Source organism: Haemorhous mexicanus, chromosome 29 (genome assembly GCF_027477595.1).
Source record: "Haemorhous mexicanus isolate bHaeMex1 chromosome 29, bHaeMex1.pri, whole genome shotgun sequence".
In the NCBI taxonomy this organism is placed as follows: Eukaryota; Metazoa; Chordata; class Aves; order Passeriformes; family Fringillidae; genus Haemorhous; species Haemorhous mexicanus.
Window position 1 is genome coordinate 4620335 of NC_082369.1, and position 27698 is coordinate 4648032.

Here is a 27698-nt window from a genome sequence, read left to right on the forward strand (position 1 = left end):
GCTCCGGGCGTCATCCCAGCCTCCTTCCCGCTCTGAAGATGGCTCCTCCCCGCCACCTCCCTCCGCCTACCGAATGGCGCCGCGCACCGGCGAGTGGCCCCGCCCCTTTCCCCGAGCGCGGCCAATCGGCTTCGCGCGGGGAGCCAGGGCGCCAACCCCGGGAGGCGGGAGGTCCCGCCCCCCCGTCAGGATGACAGCTCCGCCGGCCAATGGAGCGCCGGCGCGGGCGAGGCGGGCCGGGCGGCGCCGCCATTTTGTGAGTCTATAACACGGAGCGGTCTCGCTCGTCCCGCTATTGCGGCGCCTCCACTCCGCTCCCGACGGGTCGTCTCTGTGTGCAATGGACGGGTGAGTCCCGCCCGGCGCCGCGCCGGGGCCGTGAGCGGCGCTGTCGGGCCCCTCCCGTGCTGCGGGGGCGCCCGGGTCGAGGACCCGCGCCGGGAGCTGGGGCGATACCTGTGGGGGGCCCACGGGCGCGGCCGGGGCGGACGTGGGGGGGGGGGGGTTGGTCTCGTGTGGGGGCCGCCCCCCCTTGCCCGGACCCCTCCCCACGGGCGACGGGGGAAGCGGCGGCGGGCCCGGTGTGCCGCCTCGTGCGAGCCAGCCCCGCGTGCTCTCCCACCGCACCGCGGGTCCCGGCCGCGGAGAGCTCGGGGGTCCCGCCCGGAGGGGCTCCGGCGGTCCCGGCCGAGGGGAGCTGTGGGGCTGCCGGCCAGGCCGGCTCACAGAGACCCGTCGGGGCCAGGCGGGGGGCGGCGGTCCGGGAGCGCCGCGGGGGCGGGTGGGGGGCCCGGGCGCGGCCCCGCGGGGGCGGAGCGGGCGGGGCGGGCGCACCTGGCGGGGCGGCGGGCGGTGATTCACGGCCGCGCTCCCTCCCATTGTCTGGCGCTTCCGCGGGCGGGGGCGGGGGGGCTCTCGCTGGGTTCCTTTTGTGACCGGTTCTCGCTCGCCCAAGTTTCGTAGGGGGGAGGAGGGAGGGCAGGGCTCCCTCGCCGCCTCACCTGAGCGCCGCAGGTACAGCCGCGGGCCCGGCCCCGGCCCCGCTCCCGTTGTCCCGAGCAACTCCGGGAGAGAAAACTTCCCTCCGCACGCTGGGACTCGGGGAGTTTCCAGAGCTCAACTTTTATCTTGGGCAGCGTCGATTCCTCTTTAACCACCGCCCGGCGGGGCCTCTCTGCGGCAGAGTTCGCTCCAAAGCGGGTGTTTTATCAGGGGATCTCTCTCGAAAACGAGCTCTCCGTGCTTCTTTTCTCCTGTCTGGCGTGGGTTTTTTTTTTTTTTTTAGTGATGTGGTTTTTTGTTTCTTCTAGCGAGCAGTAGTTAAAATATTTCTTAAGGCCTCCGAGTAAGCAGTTTGTTTTCCCCGAGCCGTAAGTACGGGAAGCCCAAATTAGTGCTTTCTCGCTTTCTGCCTCAGAACACTGGTCTGGGCGTAGTCACATGTCTGGGCTTTTTTACACGCTGAGAAGGTGGCGTCTCAGTTGTTTTCATCTTAAAACCCATGAAAGTACTGTATCTTACAATTTCTGCAGTCCAGGATCGCTCTGCTGCTTTTAACCAGTTGCTCATCCTGTTGAAAAACCACCAAAAAACACCAAACCCAACAGATTCTCAGCACATGAGATCACACATTCTAGTGGCAAAAATCGGTTTGTTATCAGCTGTAGTTTCAGGGAAGGCGGATGTTTTGTGCGTGTTAAAGTAGTTGCTGTTTGAATGTAGAAGTTGTAGTGTAACACATGAGACTCAGTTACCCCTCATCTTTTGAAGATCCCGGTGCAGGATCCATTTGCCCCCGTGAAAGTGTCTCCTGCTGAAACTTCAAAAGCTGCTTCAAAAATAGTTTTAGGTTCTTGCCCAGTTGGCAGCGAGTGGCCCCTGGCTCAAGGCTGCTGCCATCTCCTTCTCCCAAAAATGATCCTGAGCTGTGCCTGAATGATCCCCCTTGAATAAGTTGCTTTGTTTAAACATGGGAGGAGTCCTTATGGGCAATCCTGCTTTGGAAAATGACCTGGAGGTTTTACTGGTGCTGCTTATTTTTTTCCTCTTATTGCATAGGAATTATCCCATTTTTCTATGGGAAAAATAATTTTTCTGAAGGGCTTTATTGCCTCTTCTTCTGAAACTGGGAAGAGTGTTAATCCCCACCTGAAGGCCGATGTGCAGGACAGGAGAAGAAAGCTTGGGATAATTTACTGAGGGGGTGTGTGAACTGGAAATACATTGCATATTTCTTGAATAAAAATTCTGAAATACTGTTGAAGCTTGTTTCCTTTGAAATGTGTTATCAAGTGGGTTACAACAATATCCCAGGAATCGATAGTTCTTGGCAAATAAAATGACTCTTCCTGTTGCATACTTCTAAATGCCATCCCCTGCTAAGGCACTTTGTGTAAAACATTTCCTGTGTGAGAGGCCCACAGGAGGAACAGGAAGTGGGAGAAACTGCTCTGGGGTAAGTTTGGGAGTTTGGGAAATGTGGGGCATTCCCTGTTCTTACTGTGCTTTGTTGGCAGTAGTTTTTTTTTTTAAGGTTCTGGAAATGCCTGGATTAGTGTTTATGTGCTAGCCGTGGAATGTGTGCTGTGTTTAGGGATGCTGGTTCCTTGAAGTGCTCCATGCAGATGGGTTTCATTAGTTCATTAGAGCTGACCCTCGAGTGCAGCCAGCCCATCTGCCCGGTGGTGTCAGCCACGGCCTCCTCCCAGGACTCCCCTGGAAAATGCAGAATTATCGCGTGGCTTCCCGCAGCAGCCGTTGCACCGGGCCGTGGCTCCAGCTGCAGAGCTGGGTTATGATGACATGGCACGTTGAGGGAAGAGGAAGTGTGAGGGGCTGAGCTGGCTCCTGCTGGGGCTGCGGTTCGTTTGTAAAGCTGGGGACACTCGAGCGGCCTAACAGGACTTTGGTGCAAGTTATGAATTGCTGTAGGAGGAGAGGCAACAAAAACTAGTAAATGGGAGTTTTCTCACATTAAATCACTTTATAGAGCTGTTCTTGAGTGCTTCAGGCTTCTCATTGTTGGTTCAAGAAGGATTGCCCTACCTGCTGTGTGTCACCCTGCTCTGTGGAGCTGCTGCAGGTCAGTCAGCTGGCCACTGCTGCATCCTGTGCTCTGGAATTACAGGCAGCTCTTTGAGAGGAGTTGAACCAGCCAGGGCTGTGTCCGTGGCAGTCCAAAGGGTTCCTTTCTACTCTGCATTTTGTGTTGCTGCTTTACAGGGGGTTGGAATTTATTACAAAAAACCAGAATCACCAGTGCAAGGGTATAACTAAATTCTTAGAATGTCTGGAGCACTCCCATGAAACAGTAACATGGAGGTGCTCTAAGGCTCTGGAAGATCACCCAGGTCCAGCATGCCAGGCTGTAGACAAGCCATTCTGACTGCATTGGTGCACATTGCTGTAGGGGGAGGTGTGTGGTGTGGTATAAAGTGTTCAGTGCTGACAGGATCTGGTGTGGTGCTCTTTTTTCATCTTAGTTAATCAGAAAGTCTTCATTTTAGGAGTCTTAAGTGTCTAAGGTGGAGTTTAATAACTGTTTTTTTTGGTAGAATTGTTAGAGGAATCCTGTGTAGGGTGTACCCCAGGCTGGGATTGCCTCGACCTCTGGGCACTCTGTTGGTCTGGCCCTGCTCTGGCAGTGCTGGCGTGGCATGAGGGCTGCTGTGAGCCCTGGCTGCTTCTGTGCTGGGACACAGCTGGGCTCTGTCCCTGGGACCACCAGAGCTCTGGTGTTGGTCTCTCTAGCTGTGCTAGAGCCTGCCTGCAGCTCTGTGGGTGTTGGGGACAGGAACCTCAGAAGGGGATGTTGGTGACAGAGCTGACTCGTGATGCTTTTCCTCTCGGTGTGGTCAGAGTTGAGGTCACATTGCTGGGCTCGGGGGGGTTCACCCCCACCCCGTGCCCTTGCAGGAGGAGCAGGTGCTGCCATAGGGAGTGGGAGAGCTGCAGTTTTCTGGCACTGCTGGGTCTTGGGTCTCCACCATCACCATCTAATATTATTTCCTTGTATAAACTGTCCTTGGCTCACCTGCAAAGACAACTGTGCACTTTGACTTGCTTTTTTTCTTACTACTGTAAACTATGCTGGATTTTTGTGGCAAACCTATCTAACTTTTTTAATCCTTTTCTTTCTTTTTTCTACAGCATTGTCCAAGATATAACAGTTGGTACAAAGGTAGGCACTTCTCACTTTTTCTCTCTTTTTACACTGCTCAGCATCTGACCTAGTTTTAGCCTCACCAAATGTAGATCTTCAGCTGTAAAGGGTTATTTCTGGTACCACATAAATTGGTTTTAACCAGAAGGTAATTCAGTTTCATGTGCATTTAAAACTTATGCTATGGCTCAGCATTTAGCTCTTGTCATTTAGGCATGGATGATCAACTTTATTGCACTTAGAAACAGCCTGAAGAACCCTGCCAAAATGTCAAGCCATTCTTGTTACTTGTGTGCTAGACAATGCTTCTCCATGAAGAAACTGGTCCTTTTCCTTTGGAGAACTCCATTTCCTTTGTTTGTGTGAATTCCTACTCAGTTATATGTCAAAAATCCTTCTGCCACAAAAGGGAGGGTTTAGCAGCTGATTTTTATCTCTTGTGGGCACAGTAAATATGACCTTTGCCCTTCCAGTCTCAGGTTTGGAAAGGGCAGCCTTAGCCCTAAACTCAGAGTGCTGACAGGAGGCTCCTTATCAGCCGTGGGTGGCAACAGGCGTCACCTTCACGGGATCAGCACTGGTGCTGTGAAACACCGAGCTGGGAATGTGCAAGGCCAGAGTGGGCTGAAGGGTTAGGGTTTGGTTTGGCCAATGTTGTAACTCTGGGGTCAGGACTGCAGTGAACTCAGCCCTGTGTGTGTGTTGGGTATTGGCAATGCAGCTGAGTGGCACGTGGGGAGGCAGTGACCAAGAGCTGCCAGAGAGTGGCCACTTGAAAGGGCCAGGGAAGTGATGCCTTGGGATGGGACTGATGTGGAGCAGAGCTGGTGCACTGGGAGCACCAGCAGCCCTACAGAATGGGGTAGGAGCATCACACAGAAAGTGCTGTTGGCCAGCAGAGCTTTGTGTTGGAAGTACAGAGTGAGCTGTGTTAAGCACAGACAGCCTGGCAGTGCTTTAGGGGTCTGAAGGGGCTCTAACAGCTGTGGGGGAAAGGTTGCTCCTACTTTTCCTCCTGCAGGAATCTCAAATTTGAATTAATAATAGTGTCTGGTTTGGGTAAAAATGCTGACTGGTGCAAGGAGCTCAGTTTGCCATTGGATGCGAGGAGGAGAGGCTTGAGCCTGGACAGTAAGGAGAGGCTTAAGCCTGGTTAATAGTCCATAGCCATTAGGAAAGGTGGACCAAGGCATCCCTAGAGCAGTTTGATACCTCTGCTGGGAAACTGGTTAATGTCGGTTAAGGTCCCCTGGTTTCTAACAATGTGTAATTTGTAACTTTTAAAAGTGGTTTTACATAACTAAACTTAACCAGGAAGTTTCTAAAACTGTAGTTGTAGATCTCAGTGAGGCTTGTAATTTTGGAGTGTAGGATTGCCTGCCTCACTGCTCTCATCTGGGGGGGTTCCAGACCCTGGTGCCATTCAGATGAGGTCTGGGAGCATTGCCCTCTGAGTGCCTTCACCTCTGGCATGGGACAGCATTGTACCCATGGCTGTGCTGGTTGGACAGCAGGTAGGGAGGGGTGAGACTAAATTGTCCATGGAACATGAGGTTTCTTGTCAGATGAGGCAGGTTTAAAGAAAGTTGAATCTAAATTTAAAGAGTGACAGAAGCAAGCAGGAAAGCTGAATCATCTTGGTAAAGGTAAGCTTTCAACTGATTTTTGCTGTAGCCACATTATCTGATTGTGTTTAAGTCATTGAATATTCAGCTGTAGCTCTTGTAATAGGATTCCCTTAGTGCTTGGGTGTCATGGGATTCTGTTGGTAAATTGGAGTCTGTGCATTTCTGAGAGCAAAGTGAAGCTTCTCCTGTGCTCCCATCCTCTGCCTGGGTCAGCCATGTCAGACAGCTTCCCCTGCTCTGGGATCCAGCACAGACTTAGGTGTCCATTCTGTCACCTGTGCTCATGAGAGCTTCCTGGCTGAACTGCCAGATCACCCATGGAGATCTGAGCTGGAAAATGGTTTTTAATCTGAGGTGTAAATTTACTTATTCCTAATACATGTGTTCCCAGAAGGTAGGAATTTGTTTGGGTGTTGGAAGATGACAGTCCCCAAAATCTGTCAGCTCTTGCCATGCTCAGTGACCTTGTCCATGATCTGATACTGTGACTGGAATGTCCCAAAGCTGGCTCAGACAAGTAGGAAAAGTGCCTGTGACTCAAACCACTGCTGGGCAGCGTATCACAGCAAACTCCCAGTGGCTTCTTGGTGTCTTGCTGTGAGTGCCAGGCTTAACTTGGAAGTTAAAAACTTCATGAAAGTAATTTTTTTTCTGTTTGCTCGACATTATTGCTTTAAAAGGCAGACTGCTGGCATATTTTATTTTCTCACATCCTTAATTTACATATCAAGAGTATTTACACCCTTTTACTAATTTTTTCTGAGGTCTTAATTAAATTTAGTTTATTTAACTTAGGAAGCCCCCAGGTGTTCCAGTGGCTTAGTCTTCTGAGTACTGTACTGCCCAATGGTCTTGTTTTTAATCAGGTGTAATTGTAGTAGCCATTCCAGGCTCCTCAGTTTAAAGTGTGTGAATTTGTTCAGGAAGCTCATTGCCATTCTGGTGTGGGGATTCCTGATGCACAGCCTTCTGGAATGTCCTGCAGATCAGAAACACATGATCTAAGACTTACTTCCCATAATTTCACTGCTGTCTGAAAAGGAAGTAAGTATGGCCCTAAGATGGAGGCATGGAGTTTGAGCTCCGAGGTGCTCTTTGATCCTGCAGTTGCCTCCTGCAAGTAGTGTGATCAAGGTCTCACTCTGTTGGGTCTCTTTGCCCTTTGTTTAATTTCCCTGCATATCACTGTTCCTTCACACTCTGAGCACGACTAGAGAGAGGATGAACTGTGACACGTCACTGTTCTTTAAGTGAAATTGCATTTTGGTGATTGGAAAAGTCTCAGAATAGTTTAGGTGCTGAATAATCCCATAGTTTCTTGGATAAGTCAAGCTCTGCTTGAAAGATTTCCCTTCCAGAAACCAAAAGTGCAGTTGTGTGGCGTTTGAGAAGTTAATTTTTAAAACAGGCTTTGCTGGAGTGTGATACAGGCTGACTGCATAGAAGTGATTTGTGGTGAAGCCAGGATCTTTGCCATGGGAACAGTAATTATGGCTTCAGGCAGTGGGCCAAGAATGTTGTGAGGAAATTCCAGTCCCCTCCTATGGTTTTAGTTAGAGGCTGCAACAAGCTGGCTCTTGTGGCCTCCCCATCAGGCCTGAGCACACATGGGAACCACATGTTGGTGGCAGGGGACACGGATGGCAGTGGCTGCTGGGTGGCATCAGGTCACCTGGGTGTGCCAAACAGCTCCACTCACCTGGGAGTGCTGCATGCTGCTTTGTGCACCTGGGTCTTTAAGTCATGTATCTGTTCATAAAATGTTTTTAGAAAATTCTGGAGTTAAACCCCAGGCCTGCTTTGACTTCAGTCTCTCATGATTAAAAAAAAAATAAAAAGAGAATATTTAGTACATGTGAACTCACTCAGCTGCACATTTTTAAGTTGTAGGGATGGACTCTGGTCTCTGACATCTGTTTCAGGTACTGTCAGACTGGAAAATGCAGGTATGCTGGTGCTGCATTTGTTGTCCTCTCACACCAGCAAGAAGAGGAAGTATTATTTACACATTCCCCATGGCTCTGGTGCAACTCTTGCAAGCTTCCTGTGAGAACACACTGAATGCTGTGCCCAGCTGGGCCAGTGTTTGAGCCCTCCCATTTGTGGTGCTGCCTCTGCACAGCCACAGTTCAGGTGCAGTTGTGCTGCCTGGAGAGTTCCTGCTAAACCCAGGTGTTCCACTGGCCCCATGACAGATGGGGCAGAAATGTCCTTCCAAGAGTTCTGTGTTCCTGAAGTGACTCATCCAGCACTATTTCTCCCTGATAGGATTTCTGTTGAGCTTTGCCAAGGCCTCTCTGCTCCGTGGCACTGACTTGAAAACTCAAGGTTGAGTAGTTAAATTTCAGCTTGGGAGCGGTGGATCGTAAAGCCTGGGCGTGTGCTGCCCTACCGAGCCAGCATGACTGCATTGCTGCAGCACTTGGAGTTGAGGAATTTTGGGCTATTTAAACTGGCCACACCTTTTATTTGCTCAAAGGGCAGGTTTGTTTCACAGGGTGTCTCCATAGTAGCAAAGACTGAGAAGGAAAGTTAGGAGGGGCTGAGGATCCGGCTTTGCTGTGAGGCTGGTGTGTGCTCGAGCCCTAATAGAGCTCATTGCTAAAGCTTATGGGGTGAGCTGGTGCAGCACTAGAGGGTCTGATGGCTTTTAGGAACTCCAGGGCCTGTCTGCAGCCTTTAGAAACAGTGCTGGCACTTGCAGGAGTCCTATGTGAGGAAACTGCCATGCTCTGACCATCTCCCCCAGCTTCAAAGGGGCTGGGAGTGTGTGTGTGCCATCGGGGATCCCAGTAGGGAGCCTGCCATTGCCTGCTTTGTGGGGATATCAGCCTCAATCTTGTCCAGGCAAGAGGGAGCCTGTAACAATTTTAAAAGCCTGAAGTGGCAGGTGACTGGTGTTTGGCTGAGCAGAGTGTGGGTTGAAAATAAGTGTCCCCTGTGCCTGCCAGATAGGCTGATGCCTCTGCCACAGATCCACTGGCCATGGAATATACTGACTGCTGGGGTGGACTTAATTTGATTAATGGTATATATGTTCTTGTGTTTAAATTGGTACATCAGCCATGAGCAATTTAGTGAACTAAATTGATCTCAACTGCGTTGGTTCTGATCAAATGATAAATTGTGTGTCCAGTGTGTGAGTGACACCGAAGTGGGAGCAGCATCACACTGTGGAATCTTAAAGTTGTTTTGTGTTGGCCTTAACTTCCCAGCTTCCTGGAGGTGTTGGGGATGCAGGTGTGCATATGTTCTTCAGAAGTGTTTCACAAAAAAAGTTGACTCATGGTTTGTTTGTGACCCAAATTGGAATGTTTTTCACACTACTTTAAATGATTAAAGAGTGCTGGAGGCAGGAGAGGGGAATAGAGGGGAAACATAAGTGAGCTGTGCTGGACATGAGTCTTTGGTGGAAGGCAAGGAAAACTGGCATCCTTCCTAGTAGTTTAAATTTAGTTCCATTCTTGAATCTCGAATCTCTCAGCAAAAAATGTTGGAATGTAACATGAGTATGATGATGATGATGTCATCAGACTGGATTTCTCTTAATAGTTTCTTCACAGAGATTTGAGCTGTGAACTGAAGGATCAGAGCATTCCTTCGTCCCTCTGGGAGTGACCTCGGACAGCCCCTGATGAGCCACTCGCTCCTCCTGTGCTCAGAGGCATTTTCTTGCCTCTTTGATCAGAGCAGAGGGGTTTTGTGAGCTCAGTGGTCTGACTCATTTCTTAAAAAATATTACAGTGGTCTTTTATTGGCTCTACCATATTTTTCCAAATTTAGAGAAAGTGAAGAACAGTGATGCCCATGTGCTCAGGCTTCTTACAGGACAGATTTCTTTTCAGAGGGGGTTTCCAGGTGCTGCTGTTCCCTGTAAGTGCTTGTTAGCTGATGGCCTGCTTGTCTCCAAAATCCACCTTTTCCCTCTCAAAGTACTGCTGTCCAAAGTCTGTCAGAGCAGTGTAAGGTGTTCCACATCCAGAGACAGTCCTGCTGTTCTGTAGGGTTTCCTCATTAAAGCATGGAGAGAAACAGCTTTTTGTAGATCTTGAGCTTGACCAGCCTGTGGCTTCTGGCCTTTTTGGTCACTGTCCCCTTCCTTCCCACATAGCCCTTTTGCCTTTGCTTTAATTTTGCTTTCTGCCTGAAAGTTGATAAATACCATGTGTTTGATTTGGAATAATTATTTTTATGGTGGCTTAGTTTTTGTTTGTTTCTAGCCTCTTGCACAGACAGAATGCAGTTGACTTACTGTAATCCATTTAAAATAAGTGCTGGATCTTAAGTAGATAAAGGATTATATAGGGCAGCTGGGAATTTCTGTAGCACTTCTAGGTGTGCTGATAAAAGCTGAGACAATCTCTGGCTTAATTCCAAAGTGTATTGTAAGCCAGGTAAAATCCTACTGGCAGTGAGACAATATGTAGTGTATGTGAGTGAGCTGTTGCTTTTTAAGTAAGAGCCTGGACAGACTAAAAATTCTTATACTTTACTTTTACTAAAGCAAGGCAAGGCTTAGAGTTTGGGGTGTGGTCAAAAATACAACTGGGGGAGATATGAAATGTTGAGCTGTACCTTGCAGCAGCCTGCCTCTCCCTGAGTCTGAAAAGAGAATGAAGGGATTGTTGGCAGCAGGGCTGCCTGGAGCACGGTGTGTGATTAAATTAGTGCAGCTTGGGCAAGGGGCCTTCTGTAGCCAGGAGCATCAGGCCAGAGGAGGCTGCTGGCATGGAAACCCCTCCCAGCAGGGTTTCCTTGGTGCCAGTGTGCTGCTGACTGGGGATTTGGGTGGTGGAAACAGCCCTGCCCTGCTCTAGGTAGGATCTGGCTGTTTAACTCCAGAAGTGGTGGTGGTTTTCAGTCAACAGGAAGGGGGGATTTGTTAGTTCAGATGAGGAATTTGATGTGCTGTGAGTGCACTGTGGCTTCTGTTAATCTCGTCATAAAAATACCAGCTGTGAAAGAATGGCCAAGCAGAAATGTCAGTGTAATTAATGCCTCTGTGAGCAGAGATGGGAGCTGGGGGTTGGAGAATTGTGTCTTGAAGTGCAACTGGGCCTCCCTGAACGACTCAGAGAGAGTGCAGCAGGGAGAGAAGCAGTGCTGTGGGTAGATATAGGTGAGCACCAAGAACCCTCACAGCCCTTGGCTGGATTTCTTCTGTTTTAAACCTAAATTAAATTATATGAAACTTCAGAATCAGTAACTTCTCTCCTGTCTTTCCCAGTATAATTCAAAATACCCAGTGGGTGCATTGTTGGTGAGAAGCTCTTCTAAACCTGTTCAACCAACCAGGCTTGCTTTGATTCCTCTGCCTCTACTGAATTGAGTACTTGGTATGAAACATTTGAATTTATATCATGGTTTTAAAGAAACTCTTTAGTGTTTCTAACATGTACTGAAAGAAAAGACACAAAAATAATCTGGAAAGAGACTGGTGATCCCTGCAGTATAAGGGCAGGGAGGCTTTTGAGTGCTCATTACTGTGGGCATGGTCATGGACAACTGGGTTTCAGTTTGCCTCGAATTTGGTTGTTCCAAAAAAGCAACTATTTCCTGTGGTTATCCAATATCAGCTGCAACAGGAACAGAGGAAGAACACCCGTTGATGAAAAGTCATGGTTCATGCAGCCTCTTTGTGCTGGGGAGGGCATGGCAGCACAGGGTGTGACCACTGAGGCTCCTTGGGGCACTGGGTCTGCTCCTCTCACACTTCAGCAGCCACTCCTGCACTGGGAGATGTGGGGAATAACTTCAGTGTGACTGCACAGTACTACATGGACTGTGTGTAAACTTCCCTGTGTAGAGAAAAGACTTTGGAATAACTGCCTTTTTCCAACCATGGCAGTCTTCCCTCCTTGTTTGTATGTACTTCCAGCTGGGAAGCTTACAAATTGACTGCTGCTGCTTTTGATGTTGAACAATCATCCCCCCTCTGCCTCCCGGCTCTGGTCGCAGTGGGCAGCACAGGCTGTCTCCAAGATAAGAGGGGAGTGGATTGGAAATTGTTCTCCTTAAAGAGACATGAACGTGTTAGCCTGGCTGCAGAGACATCCTTGCCATTCCTGCCTGTGAGGAAGTTCTCAAATACACAGCAAAATGTATATTTTAAACAAGCCATTAGGAAAGCTAAATTCTTTCCATAATGGTATAAATGCTTGTTTTTCCACTTTATAGTTTCCTAGTGTTGCCTCCATGAGAGCCAAATATGTGGCTCATTCTCCCAGCGTTTCCTTGATGGATTGCAGGAGCTGCCCACTATGTTTGCACAGACACACCAATTTGTACTGGAAGAGTTCTGGATGTGCAGAATTTTGCAAGTTAATATTTAAGATGTTTTAAAACATTCAAGTCCCGTTAAGGCCTGATGCAAGGCTTCCATGAAGCCAGAAACACCTGATTATATGGGTAGGGCTGTCTTTTGGTGAGTGGCTCTTGTCAGTAGCTGCCAGGTGTATCCCAGGCCGTGGCACAGGAAGCCATACCTGGAGTGGCAGTAGCAGTGCAGGCACAAGAGTGTTCTAACAGCAAACCAGAGGATTTTTTCTAGCCTTGGAATTATGCCTTAATTTGAATCATCAAAGGATGGGATCACAGTCTAATAGCCTCCCAGCCCAGCTTGCCTCTTGCTGCACTCAGGAATCGAAGTGCTAATTAGAACAGCTGTTAAAAGGCCCATTGCTAATGACTGCGCCATGTGAGGAGGAGGAGGAGGCCCAGGCCAGAGCCTTGGTGGGAGCTGGTCAGCACTTGCAGGTGACCAGCAGCAGCTCATGAACAGTGGCTTGGAACCTGGCCTAATTCTCATCTTCGGGACATCAAAGTCCTTGAAGCCTCTTTGAAGAGCTGGCAGTGAGTAGTCAAACGAGAAATTCAAGATTTGAGGGGGAAAGAAAAAAACCCAAACCGTGTGTCTGTAGCTGGGTGTTCTGGGGCTCTCAGTGACCTACTTTCCCAGCCTGTCTGCTGGGGGAGTGCACAGAGCTTTTGTTGTTGCACGGCTCCTGTTTCTGCAGGTGCCACCAGATACAGGGCGTGTGGAAGATAAGGGTTTCTGGTGCCATGGTGTGGAGCAGGGTACGTTTCCATTGAGGTGGGTGGGAGCTGCCAAGGCAGGGATGAGTTCTGAGCTTTTTTCTCTTGCTGAAAGCTGTTTGGTGTGATGCCTGTTTAAGAGTAGTGTGAAAAATGATGAGAAAGTGCTTTTGTGTGTTAGATCTGTGGTATCGTGTTTGCTCACAGTTTACAATGGGATTTGAAGTCTTCCGTGTAATTTACTTGAAATTAAGCCATGCTGATTGTAAGATGTGTATGCAAGTATAGATTGTGCTAAGAAGTCATTCATAGGCATGTTTGCTTTTGTCTTAGTAATGTTTTTTTGTATCTCCTACTTGGGTTGGACCAGTCCTGGTCAGTTGAAGTGATTTAGGTGACTTTACAGAGACTGCTGTATCAGAAAATGCCTTCTACCCGGTCAGGGTGCTCCAAGCCCTGTCTAGCCTGGGCACAAACCCTTCCAGGAATGAGGCACAAAATGCACAGCTTTGATTCATAACTGCCAAGTCATTCCCAAATAGTTTTGGCAGCTTCAGAGTAAAAATTCTGTGGGATGGGAGTAGTCAGAAACCTGTTTTGCCACGTATGACAGGAGAAGGTGCCCGGTGCACAGCACTTCACACAACTCAGCAACACTCCAGCCCTGAGATCCCTAATGCTGAGCTGAAAAGAGATATTGGATAGTGCTGCTCCATTACCAAACTGGATCTGACTGATATTTAATTCATGGAGGTGAGCTTCACTGCCCACTGTCAGTATGTTTTCACTTACACTTGTGTTCAACTCCCCTCCAGCTTTCTCAGTTGTTCTGCTTTAGGAGTGCCTGGATAGAATTGAGTAAAATGCTGTCCATTTACCTGTCATCTGTTCTCTTCCAGCGGGCAGCTGAGGAGCTTTTCTCTCCTTGTGTTACTACTAACGGACCCTTTATCATGAGCAGCAACTCTCCTTCTGCAGGTAATATTGCATGGAAACAAGCCCAGCAATTTATAAGTACTGCAAGGAGGCCTGGATTTTCCTTCTTAGTCATAATTTTAAAGTCTCTTCATTTTTAGTACTTACTAGGCCTTTTGTGGGATGGTGCTGAATAATAATAATAATAATAATAAATGTCTGCCAACAACACTACACCAGGTGGAAAGGAATAAAACACCAGTCTGGGGTTAGTGGCTCAGACTTGCACTAAAAATATGATGGGTAGGTGTGAGCTTTACACAAACTAGGAAATGGCCACTGAAGAATTGATTCCATTGCAGTGGCATTTGGCTGTGTCATTCCCATCGTGCAGTTTTGGGGAAAAAAAGGGTAAAACCATGTGTCTTCAGACTCAAGTTAACTTAGACTATGGAATTTCTCTGTAATAGTGCAGTAACTGGCTGGGGAGCAGAGCCTGTGGGTCAGCAGTGGGAAGTACATGCTTCTTTTTCCCTACTCTTCTCATCAGCAGTAACTCTTGCTTCTTACAGCTAATGGAAACGACAGCAAAAAGTTCAAAGGTGATAACAGAAGTGCCGGGATCCCATCCCGAGTAATCCACGTCCGCAAGCTCCCCAGTGACGTCACGGAGGCAGAGGTCATTTCTTTGGGCTTACCCTTTGGCAAGGTCACCAATCTTCTGATGCTGAAAGGAAAAAACCAGGTATTGTCTCCTTAACTGGAAGCATGGATTGTGTCAAAGGCTTGATAAGTTTGTCATCAGGAAACCGGCTCCAAGTTGTTTGAACAGCTGCCGTGTGTTACGAGTCAATAACTTCTGCATACTCTTATTTTACTTTTCTGTGATTATCCCATGAGCTGTAGAAAATACCACTTTCAGGCTGCAGAAGGAGCTCAGTCCATAATTACAGGTTGTCACTTATAATTAGCGTTAGGCCTGGTTTGGAAATTGCAGGCCAGAGATTATTTGAACAGCAGTGCCATGAGTTGGCCTTTTTCATTCAGGCTTGCTTGACAGCTGAGTTACCACTGTGTAACGTGGCATATTGAGGACACCTTTACAGATCTAGTAAATGAGCTGGGTATGGCTGAAATACTCTTGGGTAATGGGGACGGTGTGCACTAATTTGGTAACTAAAATTGTCTTGCAAATTAAGGAGTAAAAAAGCAAGCCAACTTTAATAATTGCTTAAAATATTGTCTTTAATCTTAATTATGAAAAGGTGTCTCTGATATATTGCATGGTGTGATTATATGCAAGTGCTTGCTGCAGTGACTTGCTACAATCCCTTAGGTTTCTCTTCTGAAGGGGAGAAGCCCCTAAGGGTGTGGAGCAGTGTGGGGGCTTCCTGCCCTGGAGAGAAGTGAAGAGTCTGGATTGTTGCTCTATTTTTGTGTTCTTGCAGACATTTACATCTAAGTACACACAGCATGCAGATCTTAGGGTGAGACTGAAGCTTGGCATTAAATCAGTCTGGAGAGAGAAGGTCCTTATTTGCTCTGCTCATAATTGGAATTTAAACAGTTTTGTGTGCAAAACCACATTGTGTGTAAATGCCATTGTGAAAACCCAACCCTGTTACAGCTCCACCGGAGGGTCGGGGTGACCTGGTGCTGTCCTGGTGTGACATGTCCCTGTTGGGTTTCACTTCCCAGGCTTTCATAGAGATGAACACAGAGGAGACAGCCAACACCATGGTGAACTACTACACCACAGTCACTCCGGTGCTCCGGAGCCAGCCCATCTACATCCAGTTCTCCAACCACAAGGAGCTGAAGACAGACAACTCTCCAAACCAAGCAGTCAGTTTGTTCTCTGCATTATCATCCCGGGGAGGGGGGGACACACAGCCAGATCTCTGCTGCTGGCTTGAGATCCAAGGACTTCAGTAGCATCTGGTGCTTTAGGATGTTTGTTTCTAGTGTTTAAAAAATTTCAATCAAGTGCAGCCAGGATGGGGCAGAACTCAGCTGGGGTAGAGCACAGCCTGGTGCTAATAGGTGCAGCTTTGAGGTGGCAGCACCTGAACCCAGCAGGTCTCAAGGCTCTGAGCCCTCAAGGGTCTCTGCACAATGTGCTCTGCAAAGGGAAAAAGTTCCTAGTTTCAGCCCAGCCACTTTTGGCAACTTCTTAGGACAGAAACACTGGAAAGAAGTTCAGGTGTTGTTGCTCTTACAGTACATCCCCTTTGCTCTCCCTTTTTGAGCTGATTCCAAACAGCATCAGAGTGCCCAGTGCTGTGCAGATGGAATGCTGCTGTTGGGTGCCTCTCACAGCTGGAGCACGAGTGTTCTGTGTGTTAGGGGGCTCTGCAGAACCCCAGGCACTTCTCATTTCTGGATCCCTGTGGCAAATGTGCATCAATCTTTCAGTCTCGTCCCCTTGTCTAGGATTCTGGAGATGGATTCAGAAAAGCCCTGGTTTTCCCTTTTTCTAAAAAATGGGATAATATCACTGCATCAAGTTACGCAGAGCAAGGTTTTGCCATAGCATAGGTTCTGCATGGTTGATTTAGTTGGTGTTTTTGCCTTGCCCTTACTGGTTGGGGTGGTCTTTATTGGCTCTGTCTCAAACGTGCCCCAGCCCTTGGAGCAGCACATGGCTGTTCTGCTCACTGCTGACTCCAGCAGGCTGTTTGCAGAGAGGGAGCTCAAGGGGAGCTGACTGTGTGTTTTTTGGAAGCAGAAGTGTGGGTCTAACAGTTTTTTTTTGTCCTGCAGCGTGCCCAAGCAGCTCTGCAAGCCGTGACCCAGGTGCAGGCTGGGGCTGTGGCGCTGGCCGCCACGGCTGCGGCTGTCGATGCAGGGATGGCAATGGCTGGCCAGAGCCCTGTCCTGAGGATCATTGTGGAGAATCTCTTCTACCCTGTCACTCTAGATGTTCTGCACCAGGTAAAACATGTCACCACAACTGCTTGAAGATTGTTCTGGAGGAAGGGGCAGCAGCACCTGGGTTGTTGGTATAGTTGCAAAGTCTGTGGTTTGTGTTTGTACAGTGCAAGTTCTGAACAGAGCTGTTGAGCTTTTCTGGAGGCCATACACCTGCAGGAGATGCTGCTAGTTTTAGTCCCCCACTCTTGCATGATAATAATTTCCAGAGATTTGAGTCCTAGTTCACTTTATTGCATCAGTTACAGTTCTTCAGGTTATCTTTAGGTTTTAGCTCCTCATCCTTCTGCTAGGTCCAGGGAAACAAATACAGTGTCCAGGAGCTATGTAGGCAGTGGCCATTTTGGAAAGTTGCCTCTGTCTGTGATTGCTTAATGTTATCTTCATGTTTAAACTGCAAGCTTGACTGCATTTAAGAATTCCTGAAATTCCTGGAAGAGGTCGAGTTCCTGAAGGTGTTTGTGAATATTCCTGTTTAATAACCCAGAATAAACAAACTGTACTTAGGGAGCAGTTCAGCCACTCTGGTGTGTTCTAGGCCGATGCCATGATGCCAGTCAAGCAGTGCCCACAGTGTGGTTTAAACCCTTCAGGGCTACAGTTGAAAGCTGACAGGCTGAAAAGACATTTGTTTCTGCTTGTAATGAGAGATCAGTATGAAATCATCTTACTGGAAGTGTGATAACAAGATCCACAAATATTATCTTGCAGATCTTTTCCAAGTTTGGTACCGTCTTGAAAATCATCACATTCACAAAGAACCACCAGTTTCAGGCCCTGCTGCAATATGCTGACCCCATGAGTGCTCAGCATGCCAAACTGGTGAGTGCTGGATTATTCTCACTTGAGTTTGCCTTGTTTAATCCAAGCTCAGGGTGGGCTTTAGGGTGGGCTGACACCAACATTAGCCTAAGGACAAAGTGTGAGTGGGAGGGAATTGCTTCCATATGTGACCTGGAGGCTGCCAGAGGGGCTGAATGAAGCAGAGCTGTCTCCACATGAGATACCTGTTCTCACGTGGAGCTGTGGGACAGCCTAACACCCTCTCTCTCCAGAGAGCAATTGCTGTGAGCTTGGTCTGAATGCCTTTGGGTGAGGACTGGTTTTGTTTTCTCTCAGTCTCTGGATGGACAGAACATCTACAACGCCTGCTGCACGCTGCGCATCGACTTCTCCAAGCTCACGAGTCTCAATGTAAAGTACAACAACGACAAGAGCAGAGACTACACCCGCCCAGACCTGCCCTCTGGGGACAACCAGCCCACTCTGGACCAGACCATGGCAGCTGCTTTTGGTGAGTGTTCAACAAGTGGGAGCAGGACAAAGCCAGCTGATGTGTGTGTGTGTGTGTCATGGTGAACCCCACCCACAGCCCCTGGCTTCTTTTCATTCTCACTGTGCTCTTGAGAGGTGCTTGTTAGGCCTTGTCCTTGCAAACACCACCTGGGCTCAGCTCTTTCTGAGGGACATTTTTCCAAAGGTGCCTTATCTTGCACTGACTGTCTGTATGCACACCCTTTGCATATTTGCTATAGCAAATCTGAAAGTTAGGTCAAGTTATAGTTCTAATTTAGGCTAAATGCTGTGAAGTGTTACTTCTCTTATAGATTGTTACAGTTAACCTCTAAATTTAGGTATAAGTCAAGTTAAAGTACTGTTAAGTTGAAGTGTTGAGCTTTAGGCAGTGTTCCTTTTCATCATTGTTTACACTGTTTTTACACACACACATACCTAGGTAGACTTCCATTCCTTTCTCTTTTGATTGCCTGGATTTTGTTTGATTTTGTTGTTGCTTGCTTTCCCTTGCTGTGCCTTAGTTGTCCTTTGTAAGCAGAGTGAATCTTGTCAACAAATCTTGCCAGTTGTGCTTTGTAGTTTAATTAGATCCAACTTTTGCTTATACCCTTGTTGGTGATTTTTTAGGCAATCTCAAGCACAGTCATTTGGGACAGTGTGTCAGGAGAAGGGGAAGGGATATCATCCTGGTGTATTTGGTCAAAAACTTCAAATAGAGTGTAACTGAGGCAGAACATTTGGGGATCACTGAAGATCAGATTAGTGCCAAATCCCGTGGTTGGTTCCTCTGGTGCCCCCTGGTGTTTGCCCAGGAATTGTTTTGGTGATCTCTGGAAGTCCATTGTTATGTGTGAGAGGCATTTTTGACTTGCTGGTTCTGTTTTAGGCTTTAGTTTTCACCTAAACGCTTCTGTTGAAGGACAGATCAAGACATTTTGGCTAAGTTTAAGGAAGTTTAGGTTACATATAAGGAAAAAGTTCTTCACCCAGAGGTGGCTGAGCACTGAACAGGCTTCCTAGGGCAGTGGTCACAACACCAAGCTTGACTGAGTTGCAGGAGCATTTGGACAACAGTCTGAGCCATCTGGTGGGATTGTTGGGTCTGTCCTGTGTAGGGCCAGGAGCTGGACTTGCTAATCCTCGTTGGTCTCTTCCAACTCAGAATATTACATTGTTCTGTGAAGTTTAGAGTTTTCCTGCCATTGGACATCTTTTTACAATGTGTCTGTCTTTCCCAGGTGCCCCAGGAATAATCTCTCCTCCATATGCTGGAGCTGGCTTTCCTCCTACTTTTGCCATTCCTCAGGCTACAGGTACTGTATTTCGTAAGTTGAAATTTTATGTAGGTTTTCTGTAGCTGAAGCATCTTCATGTTTTAAATCAAAGTAGTGATGTTTTTGTTTGTGTTAGCCATGTAAATTCTAAATGCTGGCATTTAGACATGGAAGGAATGGTGATCCAGTACACCACCTCAGCTAGGAGTGCTGTGTGCAGCTGCAGCACCTCTGGGCAATGTCCTGGTGAAGGGAAGAAAATGCATAAAGCAGGATGGGAGAAACAGTAAAGGCAAACTTTGAAATAAAATGGAGAAGTGGTGAGGAGATAAAAGTTCTTGTGCTTTGAATCTCCTCTTGTCATTACAGAGGTTAGGACTTGACAGCTGTAAATATGGTCAGAAGCAAGGAGTGTGTCAATTTTTTCCCTAAATATTTTGAGAAAGTTGACATTTAAGGTGAACTTTGAAGTTCACAGCTCATGCTGTAGGTAACAGATCATTGCTGCTTCCAGAAGTAGCCAAGAGTCTGAAAAGTGGAGGTGCTGAACATGCTTGCAGGAGTGCCAGCCTAAACAAGCCTTGCTGGGGTTTTCAGCGTTCCAAGCCATGTTGGCTCTCTGGGAACACGATGGAATTTCCTTGCTTATGACAAACAAGCAGAGTGGGCTGTTGAGGCGTTGCTGTTTTGGTAACATCCAGCCCTGCTGAGGAAACAAGGAGGGCTGCTTTGGGGATTAATCCATGGAATTGACTACTAGCTGTTGTTTCTTGAGCTCTAAAGCTCTTGCCCTTGAAGGGCTGGTATGGGAGGTGCCAGCTGCTACTGGGAGCTGTCTAGGAATGCCTGTCAATCCAGCTGCAGTGGTTCCCAGTCAGGAGAGCTGGGTGATGGTGGCACAGGGTACCTGGTGGTTGCATGTGTGATGAGAACACATTGTGCATGCCCTGGTTGGACAGACCCTCCCCATGCCCTGTGTGTGACACCTGCCCTGCACAGCAGAGCTGAGGCTTTGTGCTCATCCGCTGCTTGTGAAACACGCTCCAGAGTGCTGAGGCACCTGCTCAGCACCAGGCACTGCAAGAGCAAATCCTCTTAGAAACCAGAACATTTCCTGCAGCACCAGAAGCGGAGGCTCCTGTTGCCCTTTGGATTACAAGGGCACTTTTGGGAATGATGACTTGCATGGTTCAGAGGGTGTGCTGTTCTCCCTTCTGGTGCAGCAAATACACTAGAGTACATGCTGTTAATTCTTTACTGGTTAATATTCTTTAATTTCCAGGCCTGACAGTTCCAAGTGTTCCTGGAGCACTTGCTCCTCTGGCTATTCCAGCAGCAGCTGCGGCGGCTGCAGCAGGGCGGATTGCCATTCCCGGCCTGTCTGGGACAGGGCACTCCGTGCTGCTGGTTAGCAATCTGATCCCAGAGGTTAGTGCAGTCCTAACTTTACTTTTTTTTTCCTCCTTCCTCTTATCTCTGCTTTCACTTTCTGAACACGGATTGGGCTGAAATTCATTGAAAGTGAAATCCTGCTGTATCCAAAGGAGGCGGCGCCGCTAGAGCAGCCGCTGCCGTGCTCTGACAGCCCCAGGTGCAGGGCAGAGCAGTACTCTAGTTGCTGAAGGGAAATGGGAAAGTCCATCTCAGATTGAAATTGCTCTTCCTTGGTTCAAAGCCAAGGATGCTGCCTGCCTGCTCTTGTGCCCCAGAGACTACAATGCCTGTCCCTTCCTCCCTCTTCTGTGTGGAGTCTCCCCACCATTCCCATGGAATAGTGTCATTTGGGTCACAGAGTAGCCATGTCCATTCCTTTTCCTTGGCATGTTGTAGTTTTTAATACATTAATTCAGAACTACAGAGAGGCTTCATGCTGACCTTTGCTCTTTCTGTGTAGTGTCTGGATCCCTGCTAGCTTGACCTTGTACCTGTGCAGTGTTTCCTCTGCCATGTGCTTGCACATTTCCCCCTTCCAGGATTCCTGGAAGTTTTTCCTTAGCTAAACCCCTTAACAGCTCACAGTTTACATTTTCAATTCTACTTAACTGAGTGAGTTGAAATATTTGGATTTCTCTAAAAATAATGCAAGTAATATTTGAACAAAAACCTTGTTTAATGAAAGACAGCACTATAAGGGAATTGGATAAGGGGGGCTTGAATTTTCCTTCAGTCAGCCCCTGGATCTGGTTGGATTGAAAGTGTAGAACCTCTGGTGTTCAGCAGAGTGATGAGGCTCTGCTGAGGAGCTGTAACTGGTGGGACTGTGCACACACGTTAATAGCACTTTGCAAAGCTGTAAAACTTACCAGTGATGGCAGAGTCACCACAAAACCTCTTTGGATCAAAGAGGAAGCCTGGATGTGATGAATGATCAAAATGTTTAACTCCTAATGAGATGAACCAATTGGATCATGTTTCAGACTGCTCTTACCTGTCATTGCTGTTCTCTCCAGGGCATGAAATAACAGCAGGGGCTGTGGAACAGTTTTGGGATTTGCTGCTCGTGCTGCCTGGAAACTGCTCTGCCATTCCAGGGACTCTCATCTCTGGTTTGTTCTACCATAAGCCCTGATAATTGCAGGCATCATTATTCCTGACCAGTGTGATGCTTCCAAGTGTTTGTTCCCAGGAAGCTGTTGGGTGCCTGGATGGTAGTGGCAGGACAAGGGGCTGTGCTGCACCTCTCAGATTTCTCACAGCTCTGTTTAGGCAGGAGCAAGCAGTTACTTCATGCCCTGTGGTTTTTTTTGAGGAGCTCTTCACTCTCCATCCAGCTTGTCTTTGGGCTAGAGAGACTTTGGGACTTGGACTGAAGCTGTGAACTAACAGACATGAAACTTTTTCCACTGCCTGTATAATCAGTGTTGTAGAAACTTACCTGTGCCACAACCAGTTAGTAAAGAGACAGTATTGCCTGGAGTGACTGCTCTGCCATGGGGTTTTCCTGAGTGGGAATCATGGGAGCTGAAATGGCTCCATTTTTTCTTCCACAAAAGTGGGAGCAGTCCACACATCTCAGTACTGGTGACCCAGTACTTTGGGTTTCTGCACGGTGAGGTCAGGCCACAGAGCAGGAAGGGAACAGTCCTCTGCAAACAAGGCGCCAGCTCCTTATCTGAGTGCTTCCAGCAGACCTTGGAGTGGGATTTGTGGCAGTACAGCTGCTCATCCACGTGATCTGTTTGTTTAAAGCAGTGGTTGGTATCCAAGGTGGACGTTCCTTGTTTCTTTCCAGCCAAGTATTATGGCATGGATTGGTTCCTGCAGCAAATGAAGCTGTTTGTGACTTGGTCCATGAAGTCAATAATTGTAAACAGAGAAAATCTTTCTAGTTGAATTTTAGGGAATGCCATTGCAATTGAATTGGTTATTGCAGCCTGTGAAAGTCACTCTGGGGGGATACTGTCTCTTACTCCTTTGTATATCTGAAGTAAAAATGCCTTTTCTTTATCATTGTGTTCCACTAGGTAAAACCTATTAACTGTTTCTGTAAGCAAGTTATTGTATGTAGAATTCTATAAATCTGACTGATGGAACACTACATATTCCTTATGTATTTACTGACCTGTGTTTTTTGCTACTTTTTTCTTTTCTCCCCATCCCTGAATTTTTTTTCTTCCCCCGATCCGGAATTTCTTTGCCAACTGACTGCACGGTACTTCTGCTTCCTGTTGTTGCTTGAAACAAAAAAAAAAAAAAATAAAAACATTCCCCTTCCAAAAAAAAAAAAATAAAACAAACCCTGCTCTTCGGAAACCAACCTGCCCTTCAATATTAACCATCTTGAAAACTTCATCATCCATCAACCAATTTCGCCATTTCCTGCGGGGACTCTGCCCTTCCTCGTTGTGGACGATTTGTGCAACCTCGCTCTCCCCTTCGATTCCTTACCTCTTCCCTGTCCCTCCGCTGCCTTGCTCTGCTGTTCTCTAAAGAGAGTTACACCCCAATGCCTCTTTATTCTTTTCGGTATGTTATTATTCACACTTTTTATTACCTTGTTTTTCATTTATTTGAGATTACTTTTTGATACTTCAGAAATGTACAGTTTGCAGTTTGCCTTTTTTTTTCTTTTTTTTTTTTTCTTTTTTTTAATGCATAATTTTGGTTTTACATTGTTTACTTAGTTTGCTGTTTAATTTAGTTTGCCTTTGGTTTTGGTTCAGTTCTGCATGGGTTATTGCTTTGCATGTCTTTGATAAGAGTTTTAAATTGTGAGAGCATGCGAAATTGTCCAGTCTTCTGGCAGTAAGATTTTGGCTTTTTGCTGAAACCCAATGTCTTTTCTTTAATGTATTGTTCCATTATTATTCTGCTATATAAGAATTCCCTTAATTAGAGCAGAATATGTAGCCATGGTTGGAATGAGATCAGTTCTGGTTGGGAATGGATGTTTTTGCTGTTGGATTGATTAGCTGATGTTAAGCTGAATTAGGCTTTTTGTTTCCCTACCTAAGACTGTTCTTGTTTCCTCCCTCTTTGAAGGAGTCTATGGTGATGTGCAGAGGGTGAAGATTTTATTTAATAAGAAAGATAATGCCCTGGTTCAGATGGCCGATGGGAATCAGGCCCAGCTTGGTAAGCTTGGCAGGGTCAGACTCTGGGCAGTTAGGGACAAAATGGGTAGTTAAAACTTTCTTTTTGGCACTTTCTTCTCTTCCAACAGAAGACCCAAATGTATCCAGGCCTTGTGGGGTGTGGCTGTGGGGCAGTTCTGGGGCTGGGGTGGCTCGTGGGTGCCGGAGGGAAGGAGGCAAAGAACACAGTGAAGCAGAGGGACCCTGCAGGGTGTGGTGTCTGCGAGGGAGGTGAAATTCTGGCCTGGAATTCATGTCTGGACAAAACTGAAGTACCCTGCAGTCAGGTGTGTCCTCCCCTTGCAGCCATGAGCCACTTGAATGGGCAGAAGCTCCACGGGAAGCCGATCCGTATCACGCTGTCCAAGCACCAGACAGTGCAGCTGCCCCGGGAGAACCAGGAGGACCACGGCCTGACCAAGGACTATGGCACTTCTCCTCTCCATCGCTTCAAGAAACCAGGCTCCAAAAATTTCCAAAACATCTTTCCTCCTTCTGCCACTCTTCATCTGTCCAATATTCCGTAAGTATCCGCAGGGAGAGTTCCTGTGTGGCTGAGTGTTGGAGTGTTTGCAGCCTCAGTGTGAGGGCAGCTCTGTTGCTGTCAGGAGAGCTCACCCAGCTCCCTGTTCCATTGTCTTGCCTTGCCAAGAGGCAGCTGGTAGGGAATTTGGAAAATTCTCATGAAAATTAGTTTTTTGAGATTACCTTGGTCTGTCAATGTCTGTTTGACAGGGAAAATTTTTTGTTTCAGACCTTCAGTAACTGAAGAAGATCTTAAGTTGTTATTTTCAAGCAATGGTGGGATGGTCAAAGGATTCAAATTCTTCCAGTAAGTGTTTTGTATTAAGTCCTCCCCTTACTCTGGGCTTTTTGTATGGGAAGGGTGGAAGTACTTTATTCCAGTCAAGGGCTGAAAAGGTGAGCAGAAACCTTAGGAACAGTGTTTGACTGGAATAAAGAATTGCTGAGTAACCTTGGGTTGAGCACTGAATGAGCAGTAGGGCTGCATGTGCTTGCCACAGAGACACTCCTCTAAAGAGTGAGTGTGCTGCAGGTCCCTGGGGGGGGGTTCATTCTGTGCTGGATGGGAGAACTTGGATCAAGTTGGGGAAGCTCCTGCAATGGATCTAAACATGCCTGAAACTTGTGTCTTGTCAGGAAGGACCGTAAAATGGCTCTGATCCAGATGGGCTCTGTGGAAGAAGCCATTCAGTCCCTCATTGACCTCCACAATCATGACCTGGGGGAGAACCATCACCTGCGTGTGTCCTTCTCCAAGTCCACCATTTAGAGCTTGGGAAGGCCTGAGTAAAAATGGACTTGACTTAAAACCTCTGGGGTTCAGCCTTGACCTTAAAAGGCTGGACACCAGGGTTTCAACTTCCATCATTCCAGAAAAAAAAAAAAAGCCACTTTAAAAATGCAGCTGAAGTGACCTTAAAAGACCAGAGATTTTATTTTTTTAAAGAGAAATCAGTTTACCGGTTTTTAAAAAAAAAAAAAGAAAATTAATTCCTCTTGCTAACCTTGCGGTGATGGGTAACAATCTTGACTGTTCCAATAAAAATCACAAGTTCAAGTTTACACTATGGAACCTGCTCTGGGAAATTCCCCTCCCCTCCTGCTCCTCCTCCCCCAAAAAGCAGATCCCAACAAGTTTTATCAGGTTTCACATTGATGCCTTTTTTAATTTCCTTGCCCATCCATGCCTTGAAAGACCTAAAACCACTGTGTGAATTCACTGTAGCCTTGGAGTTGGGATTGTGGTGACCAGGAGCTCCCAACCCACCCAGCACAACACTCGGTTGCGTTGATCCCACCTTACCTGTGCACCTGCTGTCCTGTGCCTTAAACCTTCTACTTCTTTGAGGAAAACATCCGAGCTGCAGGGAGGGGATGGGCAGAGCTGAGGGGGGGAGCAGCTCTGGCTGACGATCAGCAGGGGGAGCTGGCCAAGTGGATCAAGGAAATTTTGGGCTGTGACTCAGGGCAGTCGATCCCCGCTGCCCCCTGTGTGTGTCTCGATCTCCACGTGTGCCCTGTGCCACTTCCCAGTCTGCTCGTGGGTCATTGCCACCTGCAAACTCAGGTGGGAGTTACCTGAGAGCCTTTGGCTGAGCTAAGGTCTGGGTGGGGGAGCGTTCCCAAGGCCAAATCACATTCCAGTGTCAGGAGCAAGCCCGCAGGCTCTGCCCTCACAGAGGGACAGAAGAGCCACTGTGGGACACTTGTGAAGATGAATCAGTTTGTCAAAATTGTGTGTGTATATACCTAAAAGCTTGGCTAGGATTTGGAGAATCCTTGGATACCCCACAATTAGAAAGGTGCCTGTAAGAGGTACCTTTGTGCCCCTAATTGGAGATTAATGAGGCTGCTGTAGCTCCGCCGTCGTTCTTAGAGCATGTCTTCAGCATTTGAGCTTTTGTTTGAATCCTTGTATTATACTTTGATGCCGTTGCTGTCCTCTGTGCCTAGCAATATTTCCAGTTGACCAAATATTCTAATCTCTTTATATGCAAAAGAAATAGTTTTAAGTACCTTTTATAGAATGATAAGATGGTATAAACGTAATCTAAATTTACTCCTTTGTGGTATTACCCGTGTATACTGTACTTTATTTTCTTTGTTTTGTAATTAAAGCTGTAGGGCAGGAGTAGTTTCCAGGCTGAGGTCGTGGCTGAGGATGAGCAGAGCCGAGGGTGTGAGAGAATGAGCACAAACAGCTCAGAAATAGAAGGAAAAGGACCCAGGCTAAAGATTTTTTTTTACCTTTTGAACTTATAAGCCCAGATGTTGTTCTAGGAAGGGAATTTATTAAAAGTAGAATGCAGCAGATCAGTTTTTCCCAATGATACAACAATTTTTTTTTTTTCTGGCTTACAACTCTTTCCCGGGCCATTCTGCCTTCTATTCCGTGTGATCCGATGTTGCCTTACATTTCCCTCTAACCTGCAACCTGTTCGGATGCAAAATAACAAGAATCTTGTACTTTTTTTCAGGGTTTTTCTGCAAATTGTGGACCAAAGTTTGTTTTTTAATTGTCTTAGTGTTGCAAGTTCTGATTTCCTTGCTTGGTGTGGGAGCTCTTGACTTGCCTAGCACTGAGTGTTTGGAAAAGTCTTAACTTTCTGTAGTTCCTCCCTGGACTCTCAAGGATATGAATTATGCTGGAGAAGCATGTGAGGTCCAAGTGAGGGTCCACCTGGTGCTGTGGTGTGCTGGCTACCCCCGAGGAGGGCAAGACCCCTGCTGACAGCATCACCCCAGCTGCTCCTGGGTACCTCTAAATAAATCTGTGCTGGAGCCAGGGATCTGCCCCTGCAAAGCTCCCCAAGGAGCAATCCTGCAGGAGGGCACAGCCAGGGCTCTTGTGGCTGTTGGCTCGTCCCCTCCCTAGTGAAACAACTCCCACAGGGGCCCAGCCCAGCAGCACTGGGGTGACTGGTCAGTGCCCCCCATCACCCTCCCCAGCTCTGGGGAGGCTCCCGGGGCCGGGCCCCGGCCGGGACACTCTGGGTGTCCCATGGAAATCACAGATGGATTTGGGGTAACCAGGCCCCCAGCACAGCGGGCGCTCCCTTCGGATCCTGTGTTTGCATGTAAAGAATGTGAGTAACTAAGGGTGTACATATTTATAATTTTTTTATACCTGTTGTAAGACATGAGGGGCAGCAAAACCCAGTTTTTTATGGTGACCAGATATATTGTATATTTTGATAACAGCAATTCCAGGTTCAGTATTGTGGAAGGTGGGTGGGGAGGGGAAGTGTACACACCATCAGAATTCCATTGCCTCTTTCAAAGAATGTTTGTAATGCAAAATGAAATGAAATTAAAACTATTTTATAACAACCTTTGTACCTTTCTGTAGCTCCATTAT

General features: G+C 47.4%; 1 protein-coding gene across 2 annotated transcripts; it reads left to right on the plus strand.

The window, feature by feature from the left end:
• The first annotated feature begins 197 nt into the window (after positions 1 to 197).
• On the plus strand, positions 198 to 27670 carry PTBP1 (polypyrimidine tract binding protein 1). 2 transcript variants are annotated; one of them, XM_059870098.1, is made up of 15 exons: positions 214 to 348; positions 4150 to 4180; positions 13725 to 13803; positions 14313 to 14485; positions 15439 to 15585; positions 16504 to 16674; positions 17383 to 17493; positions 17791 to 17965; positions 19206 to 19280; positions 20524 to 20669; positions 23174 to 23207; positions 23724 to 23816; positions 24122 to 24338; positions 24570 to 24647; positions 24977 to 27670. In XM_059870098.1, the coding sequence occupies exons 1-15, from the start codon at positions 341 to 343 to the stop codon at positions 25107 to 25109; spliced, it is 1671 nt and encodes a 556-aa protein (XP_059726081.1). In that variant the 5' UTR covers positions 214 to 340; the 3' UTR covers positions 25110 to 27670. The 2 variants fall into 2 exon arrangements, with proteins under 2 accessions (XP_059726082.1, XP_059726081.1); XM_059870099.1 differs by lacking the exon at positions 4150 to 4180 and having other exon boundaries at positions 198 to 348.
• Positions 27671 to 27698: the final 28 nt, after the last annotated feature.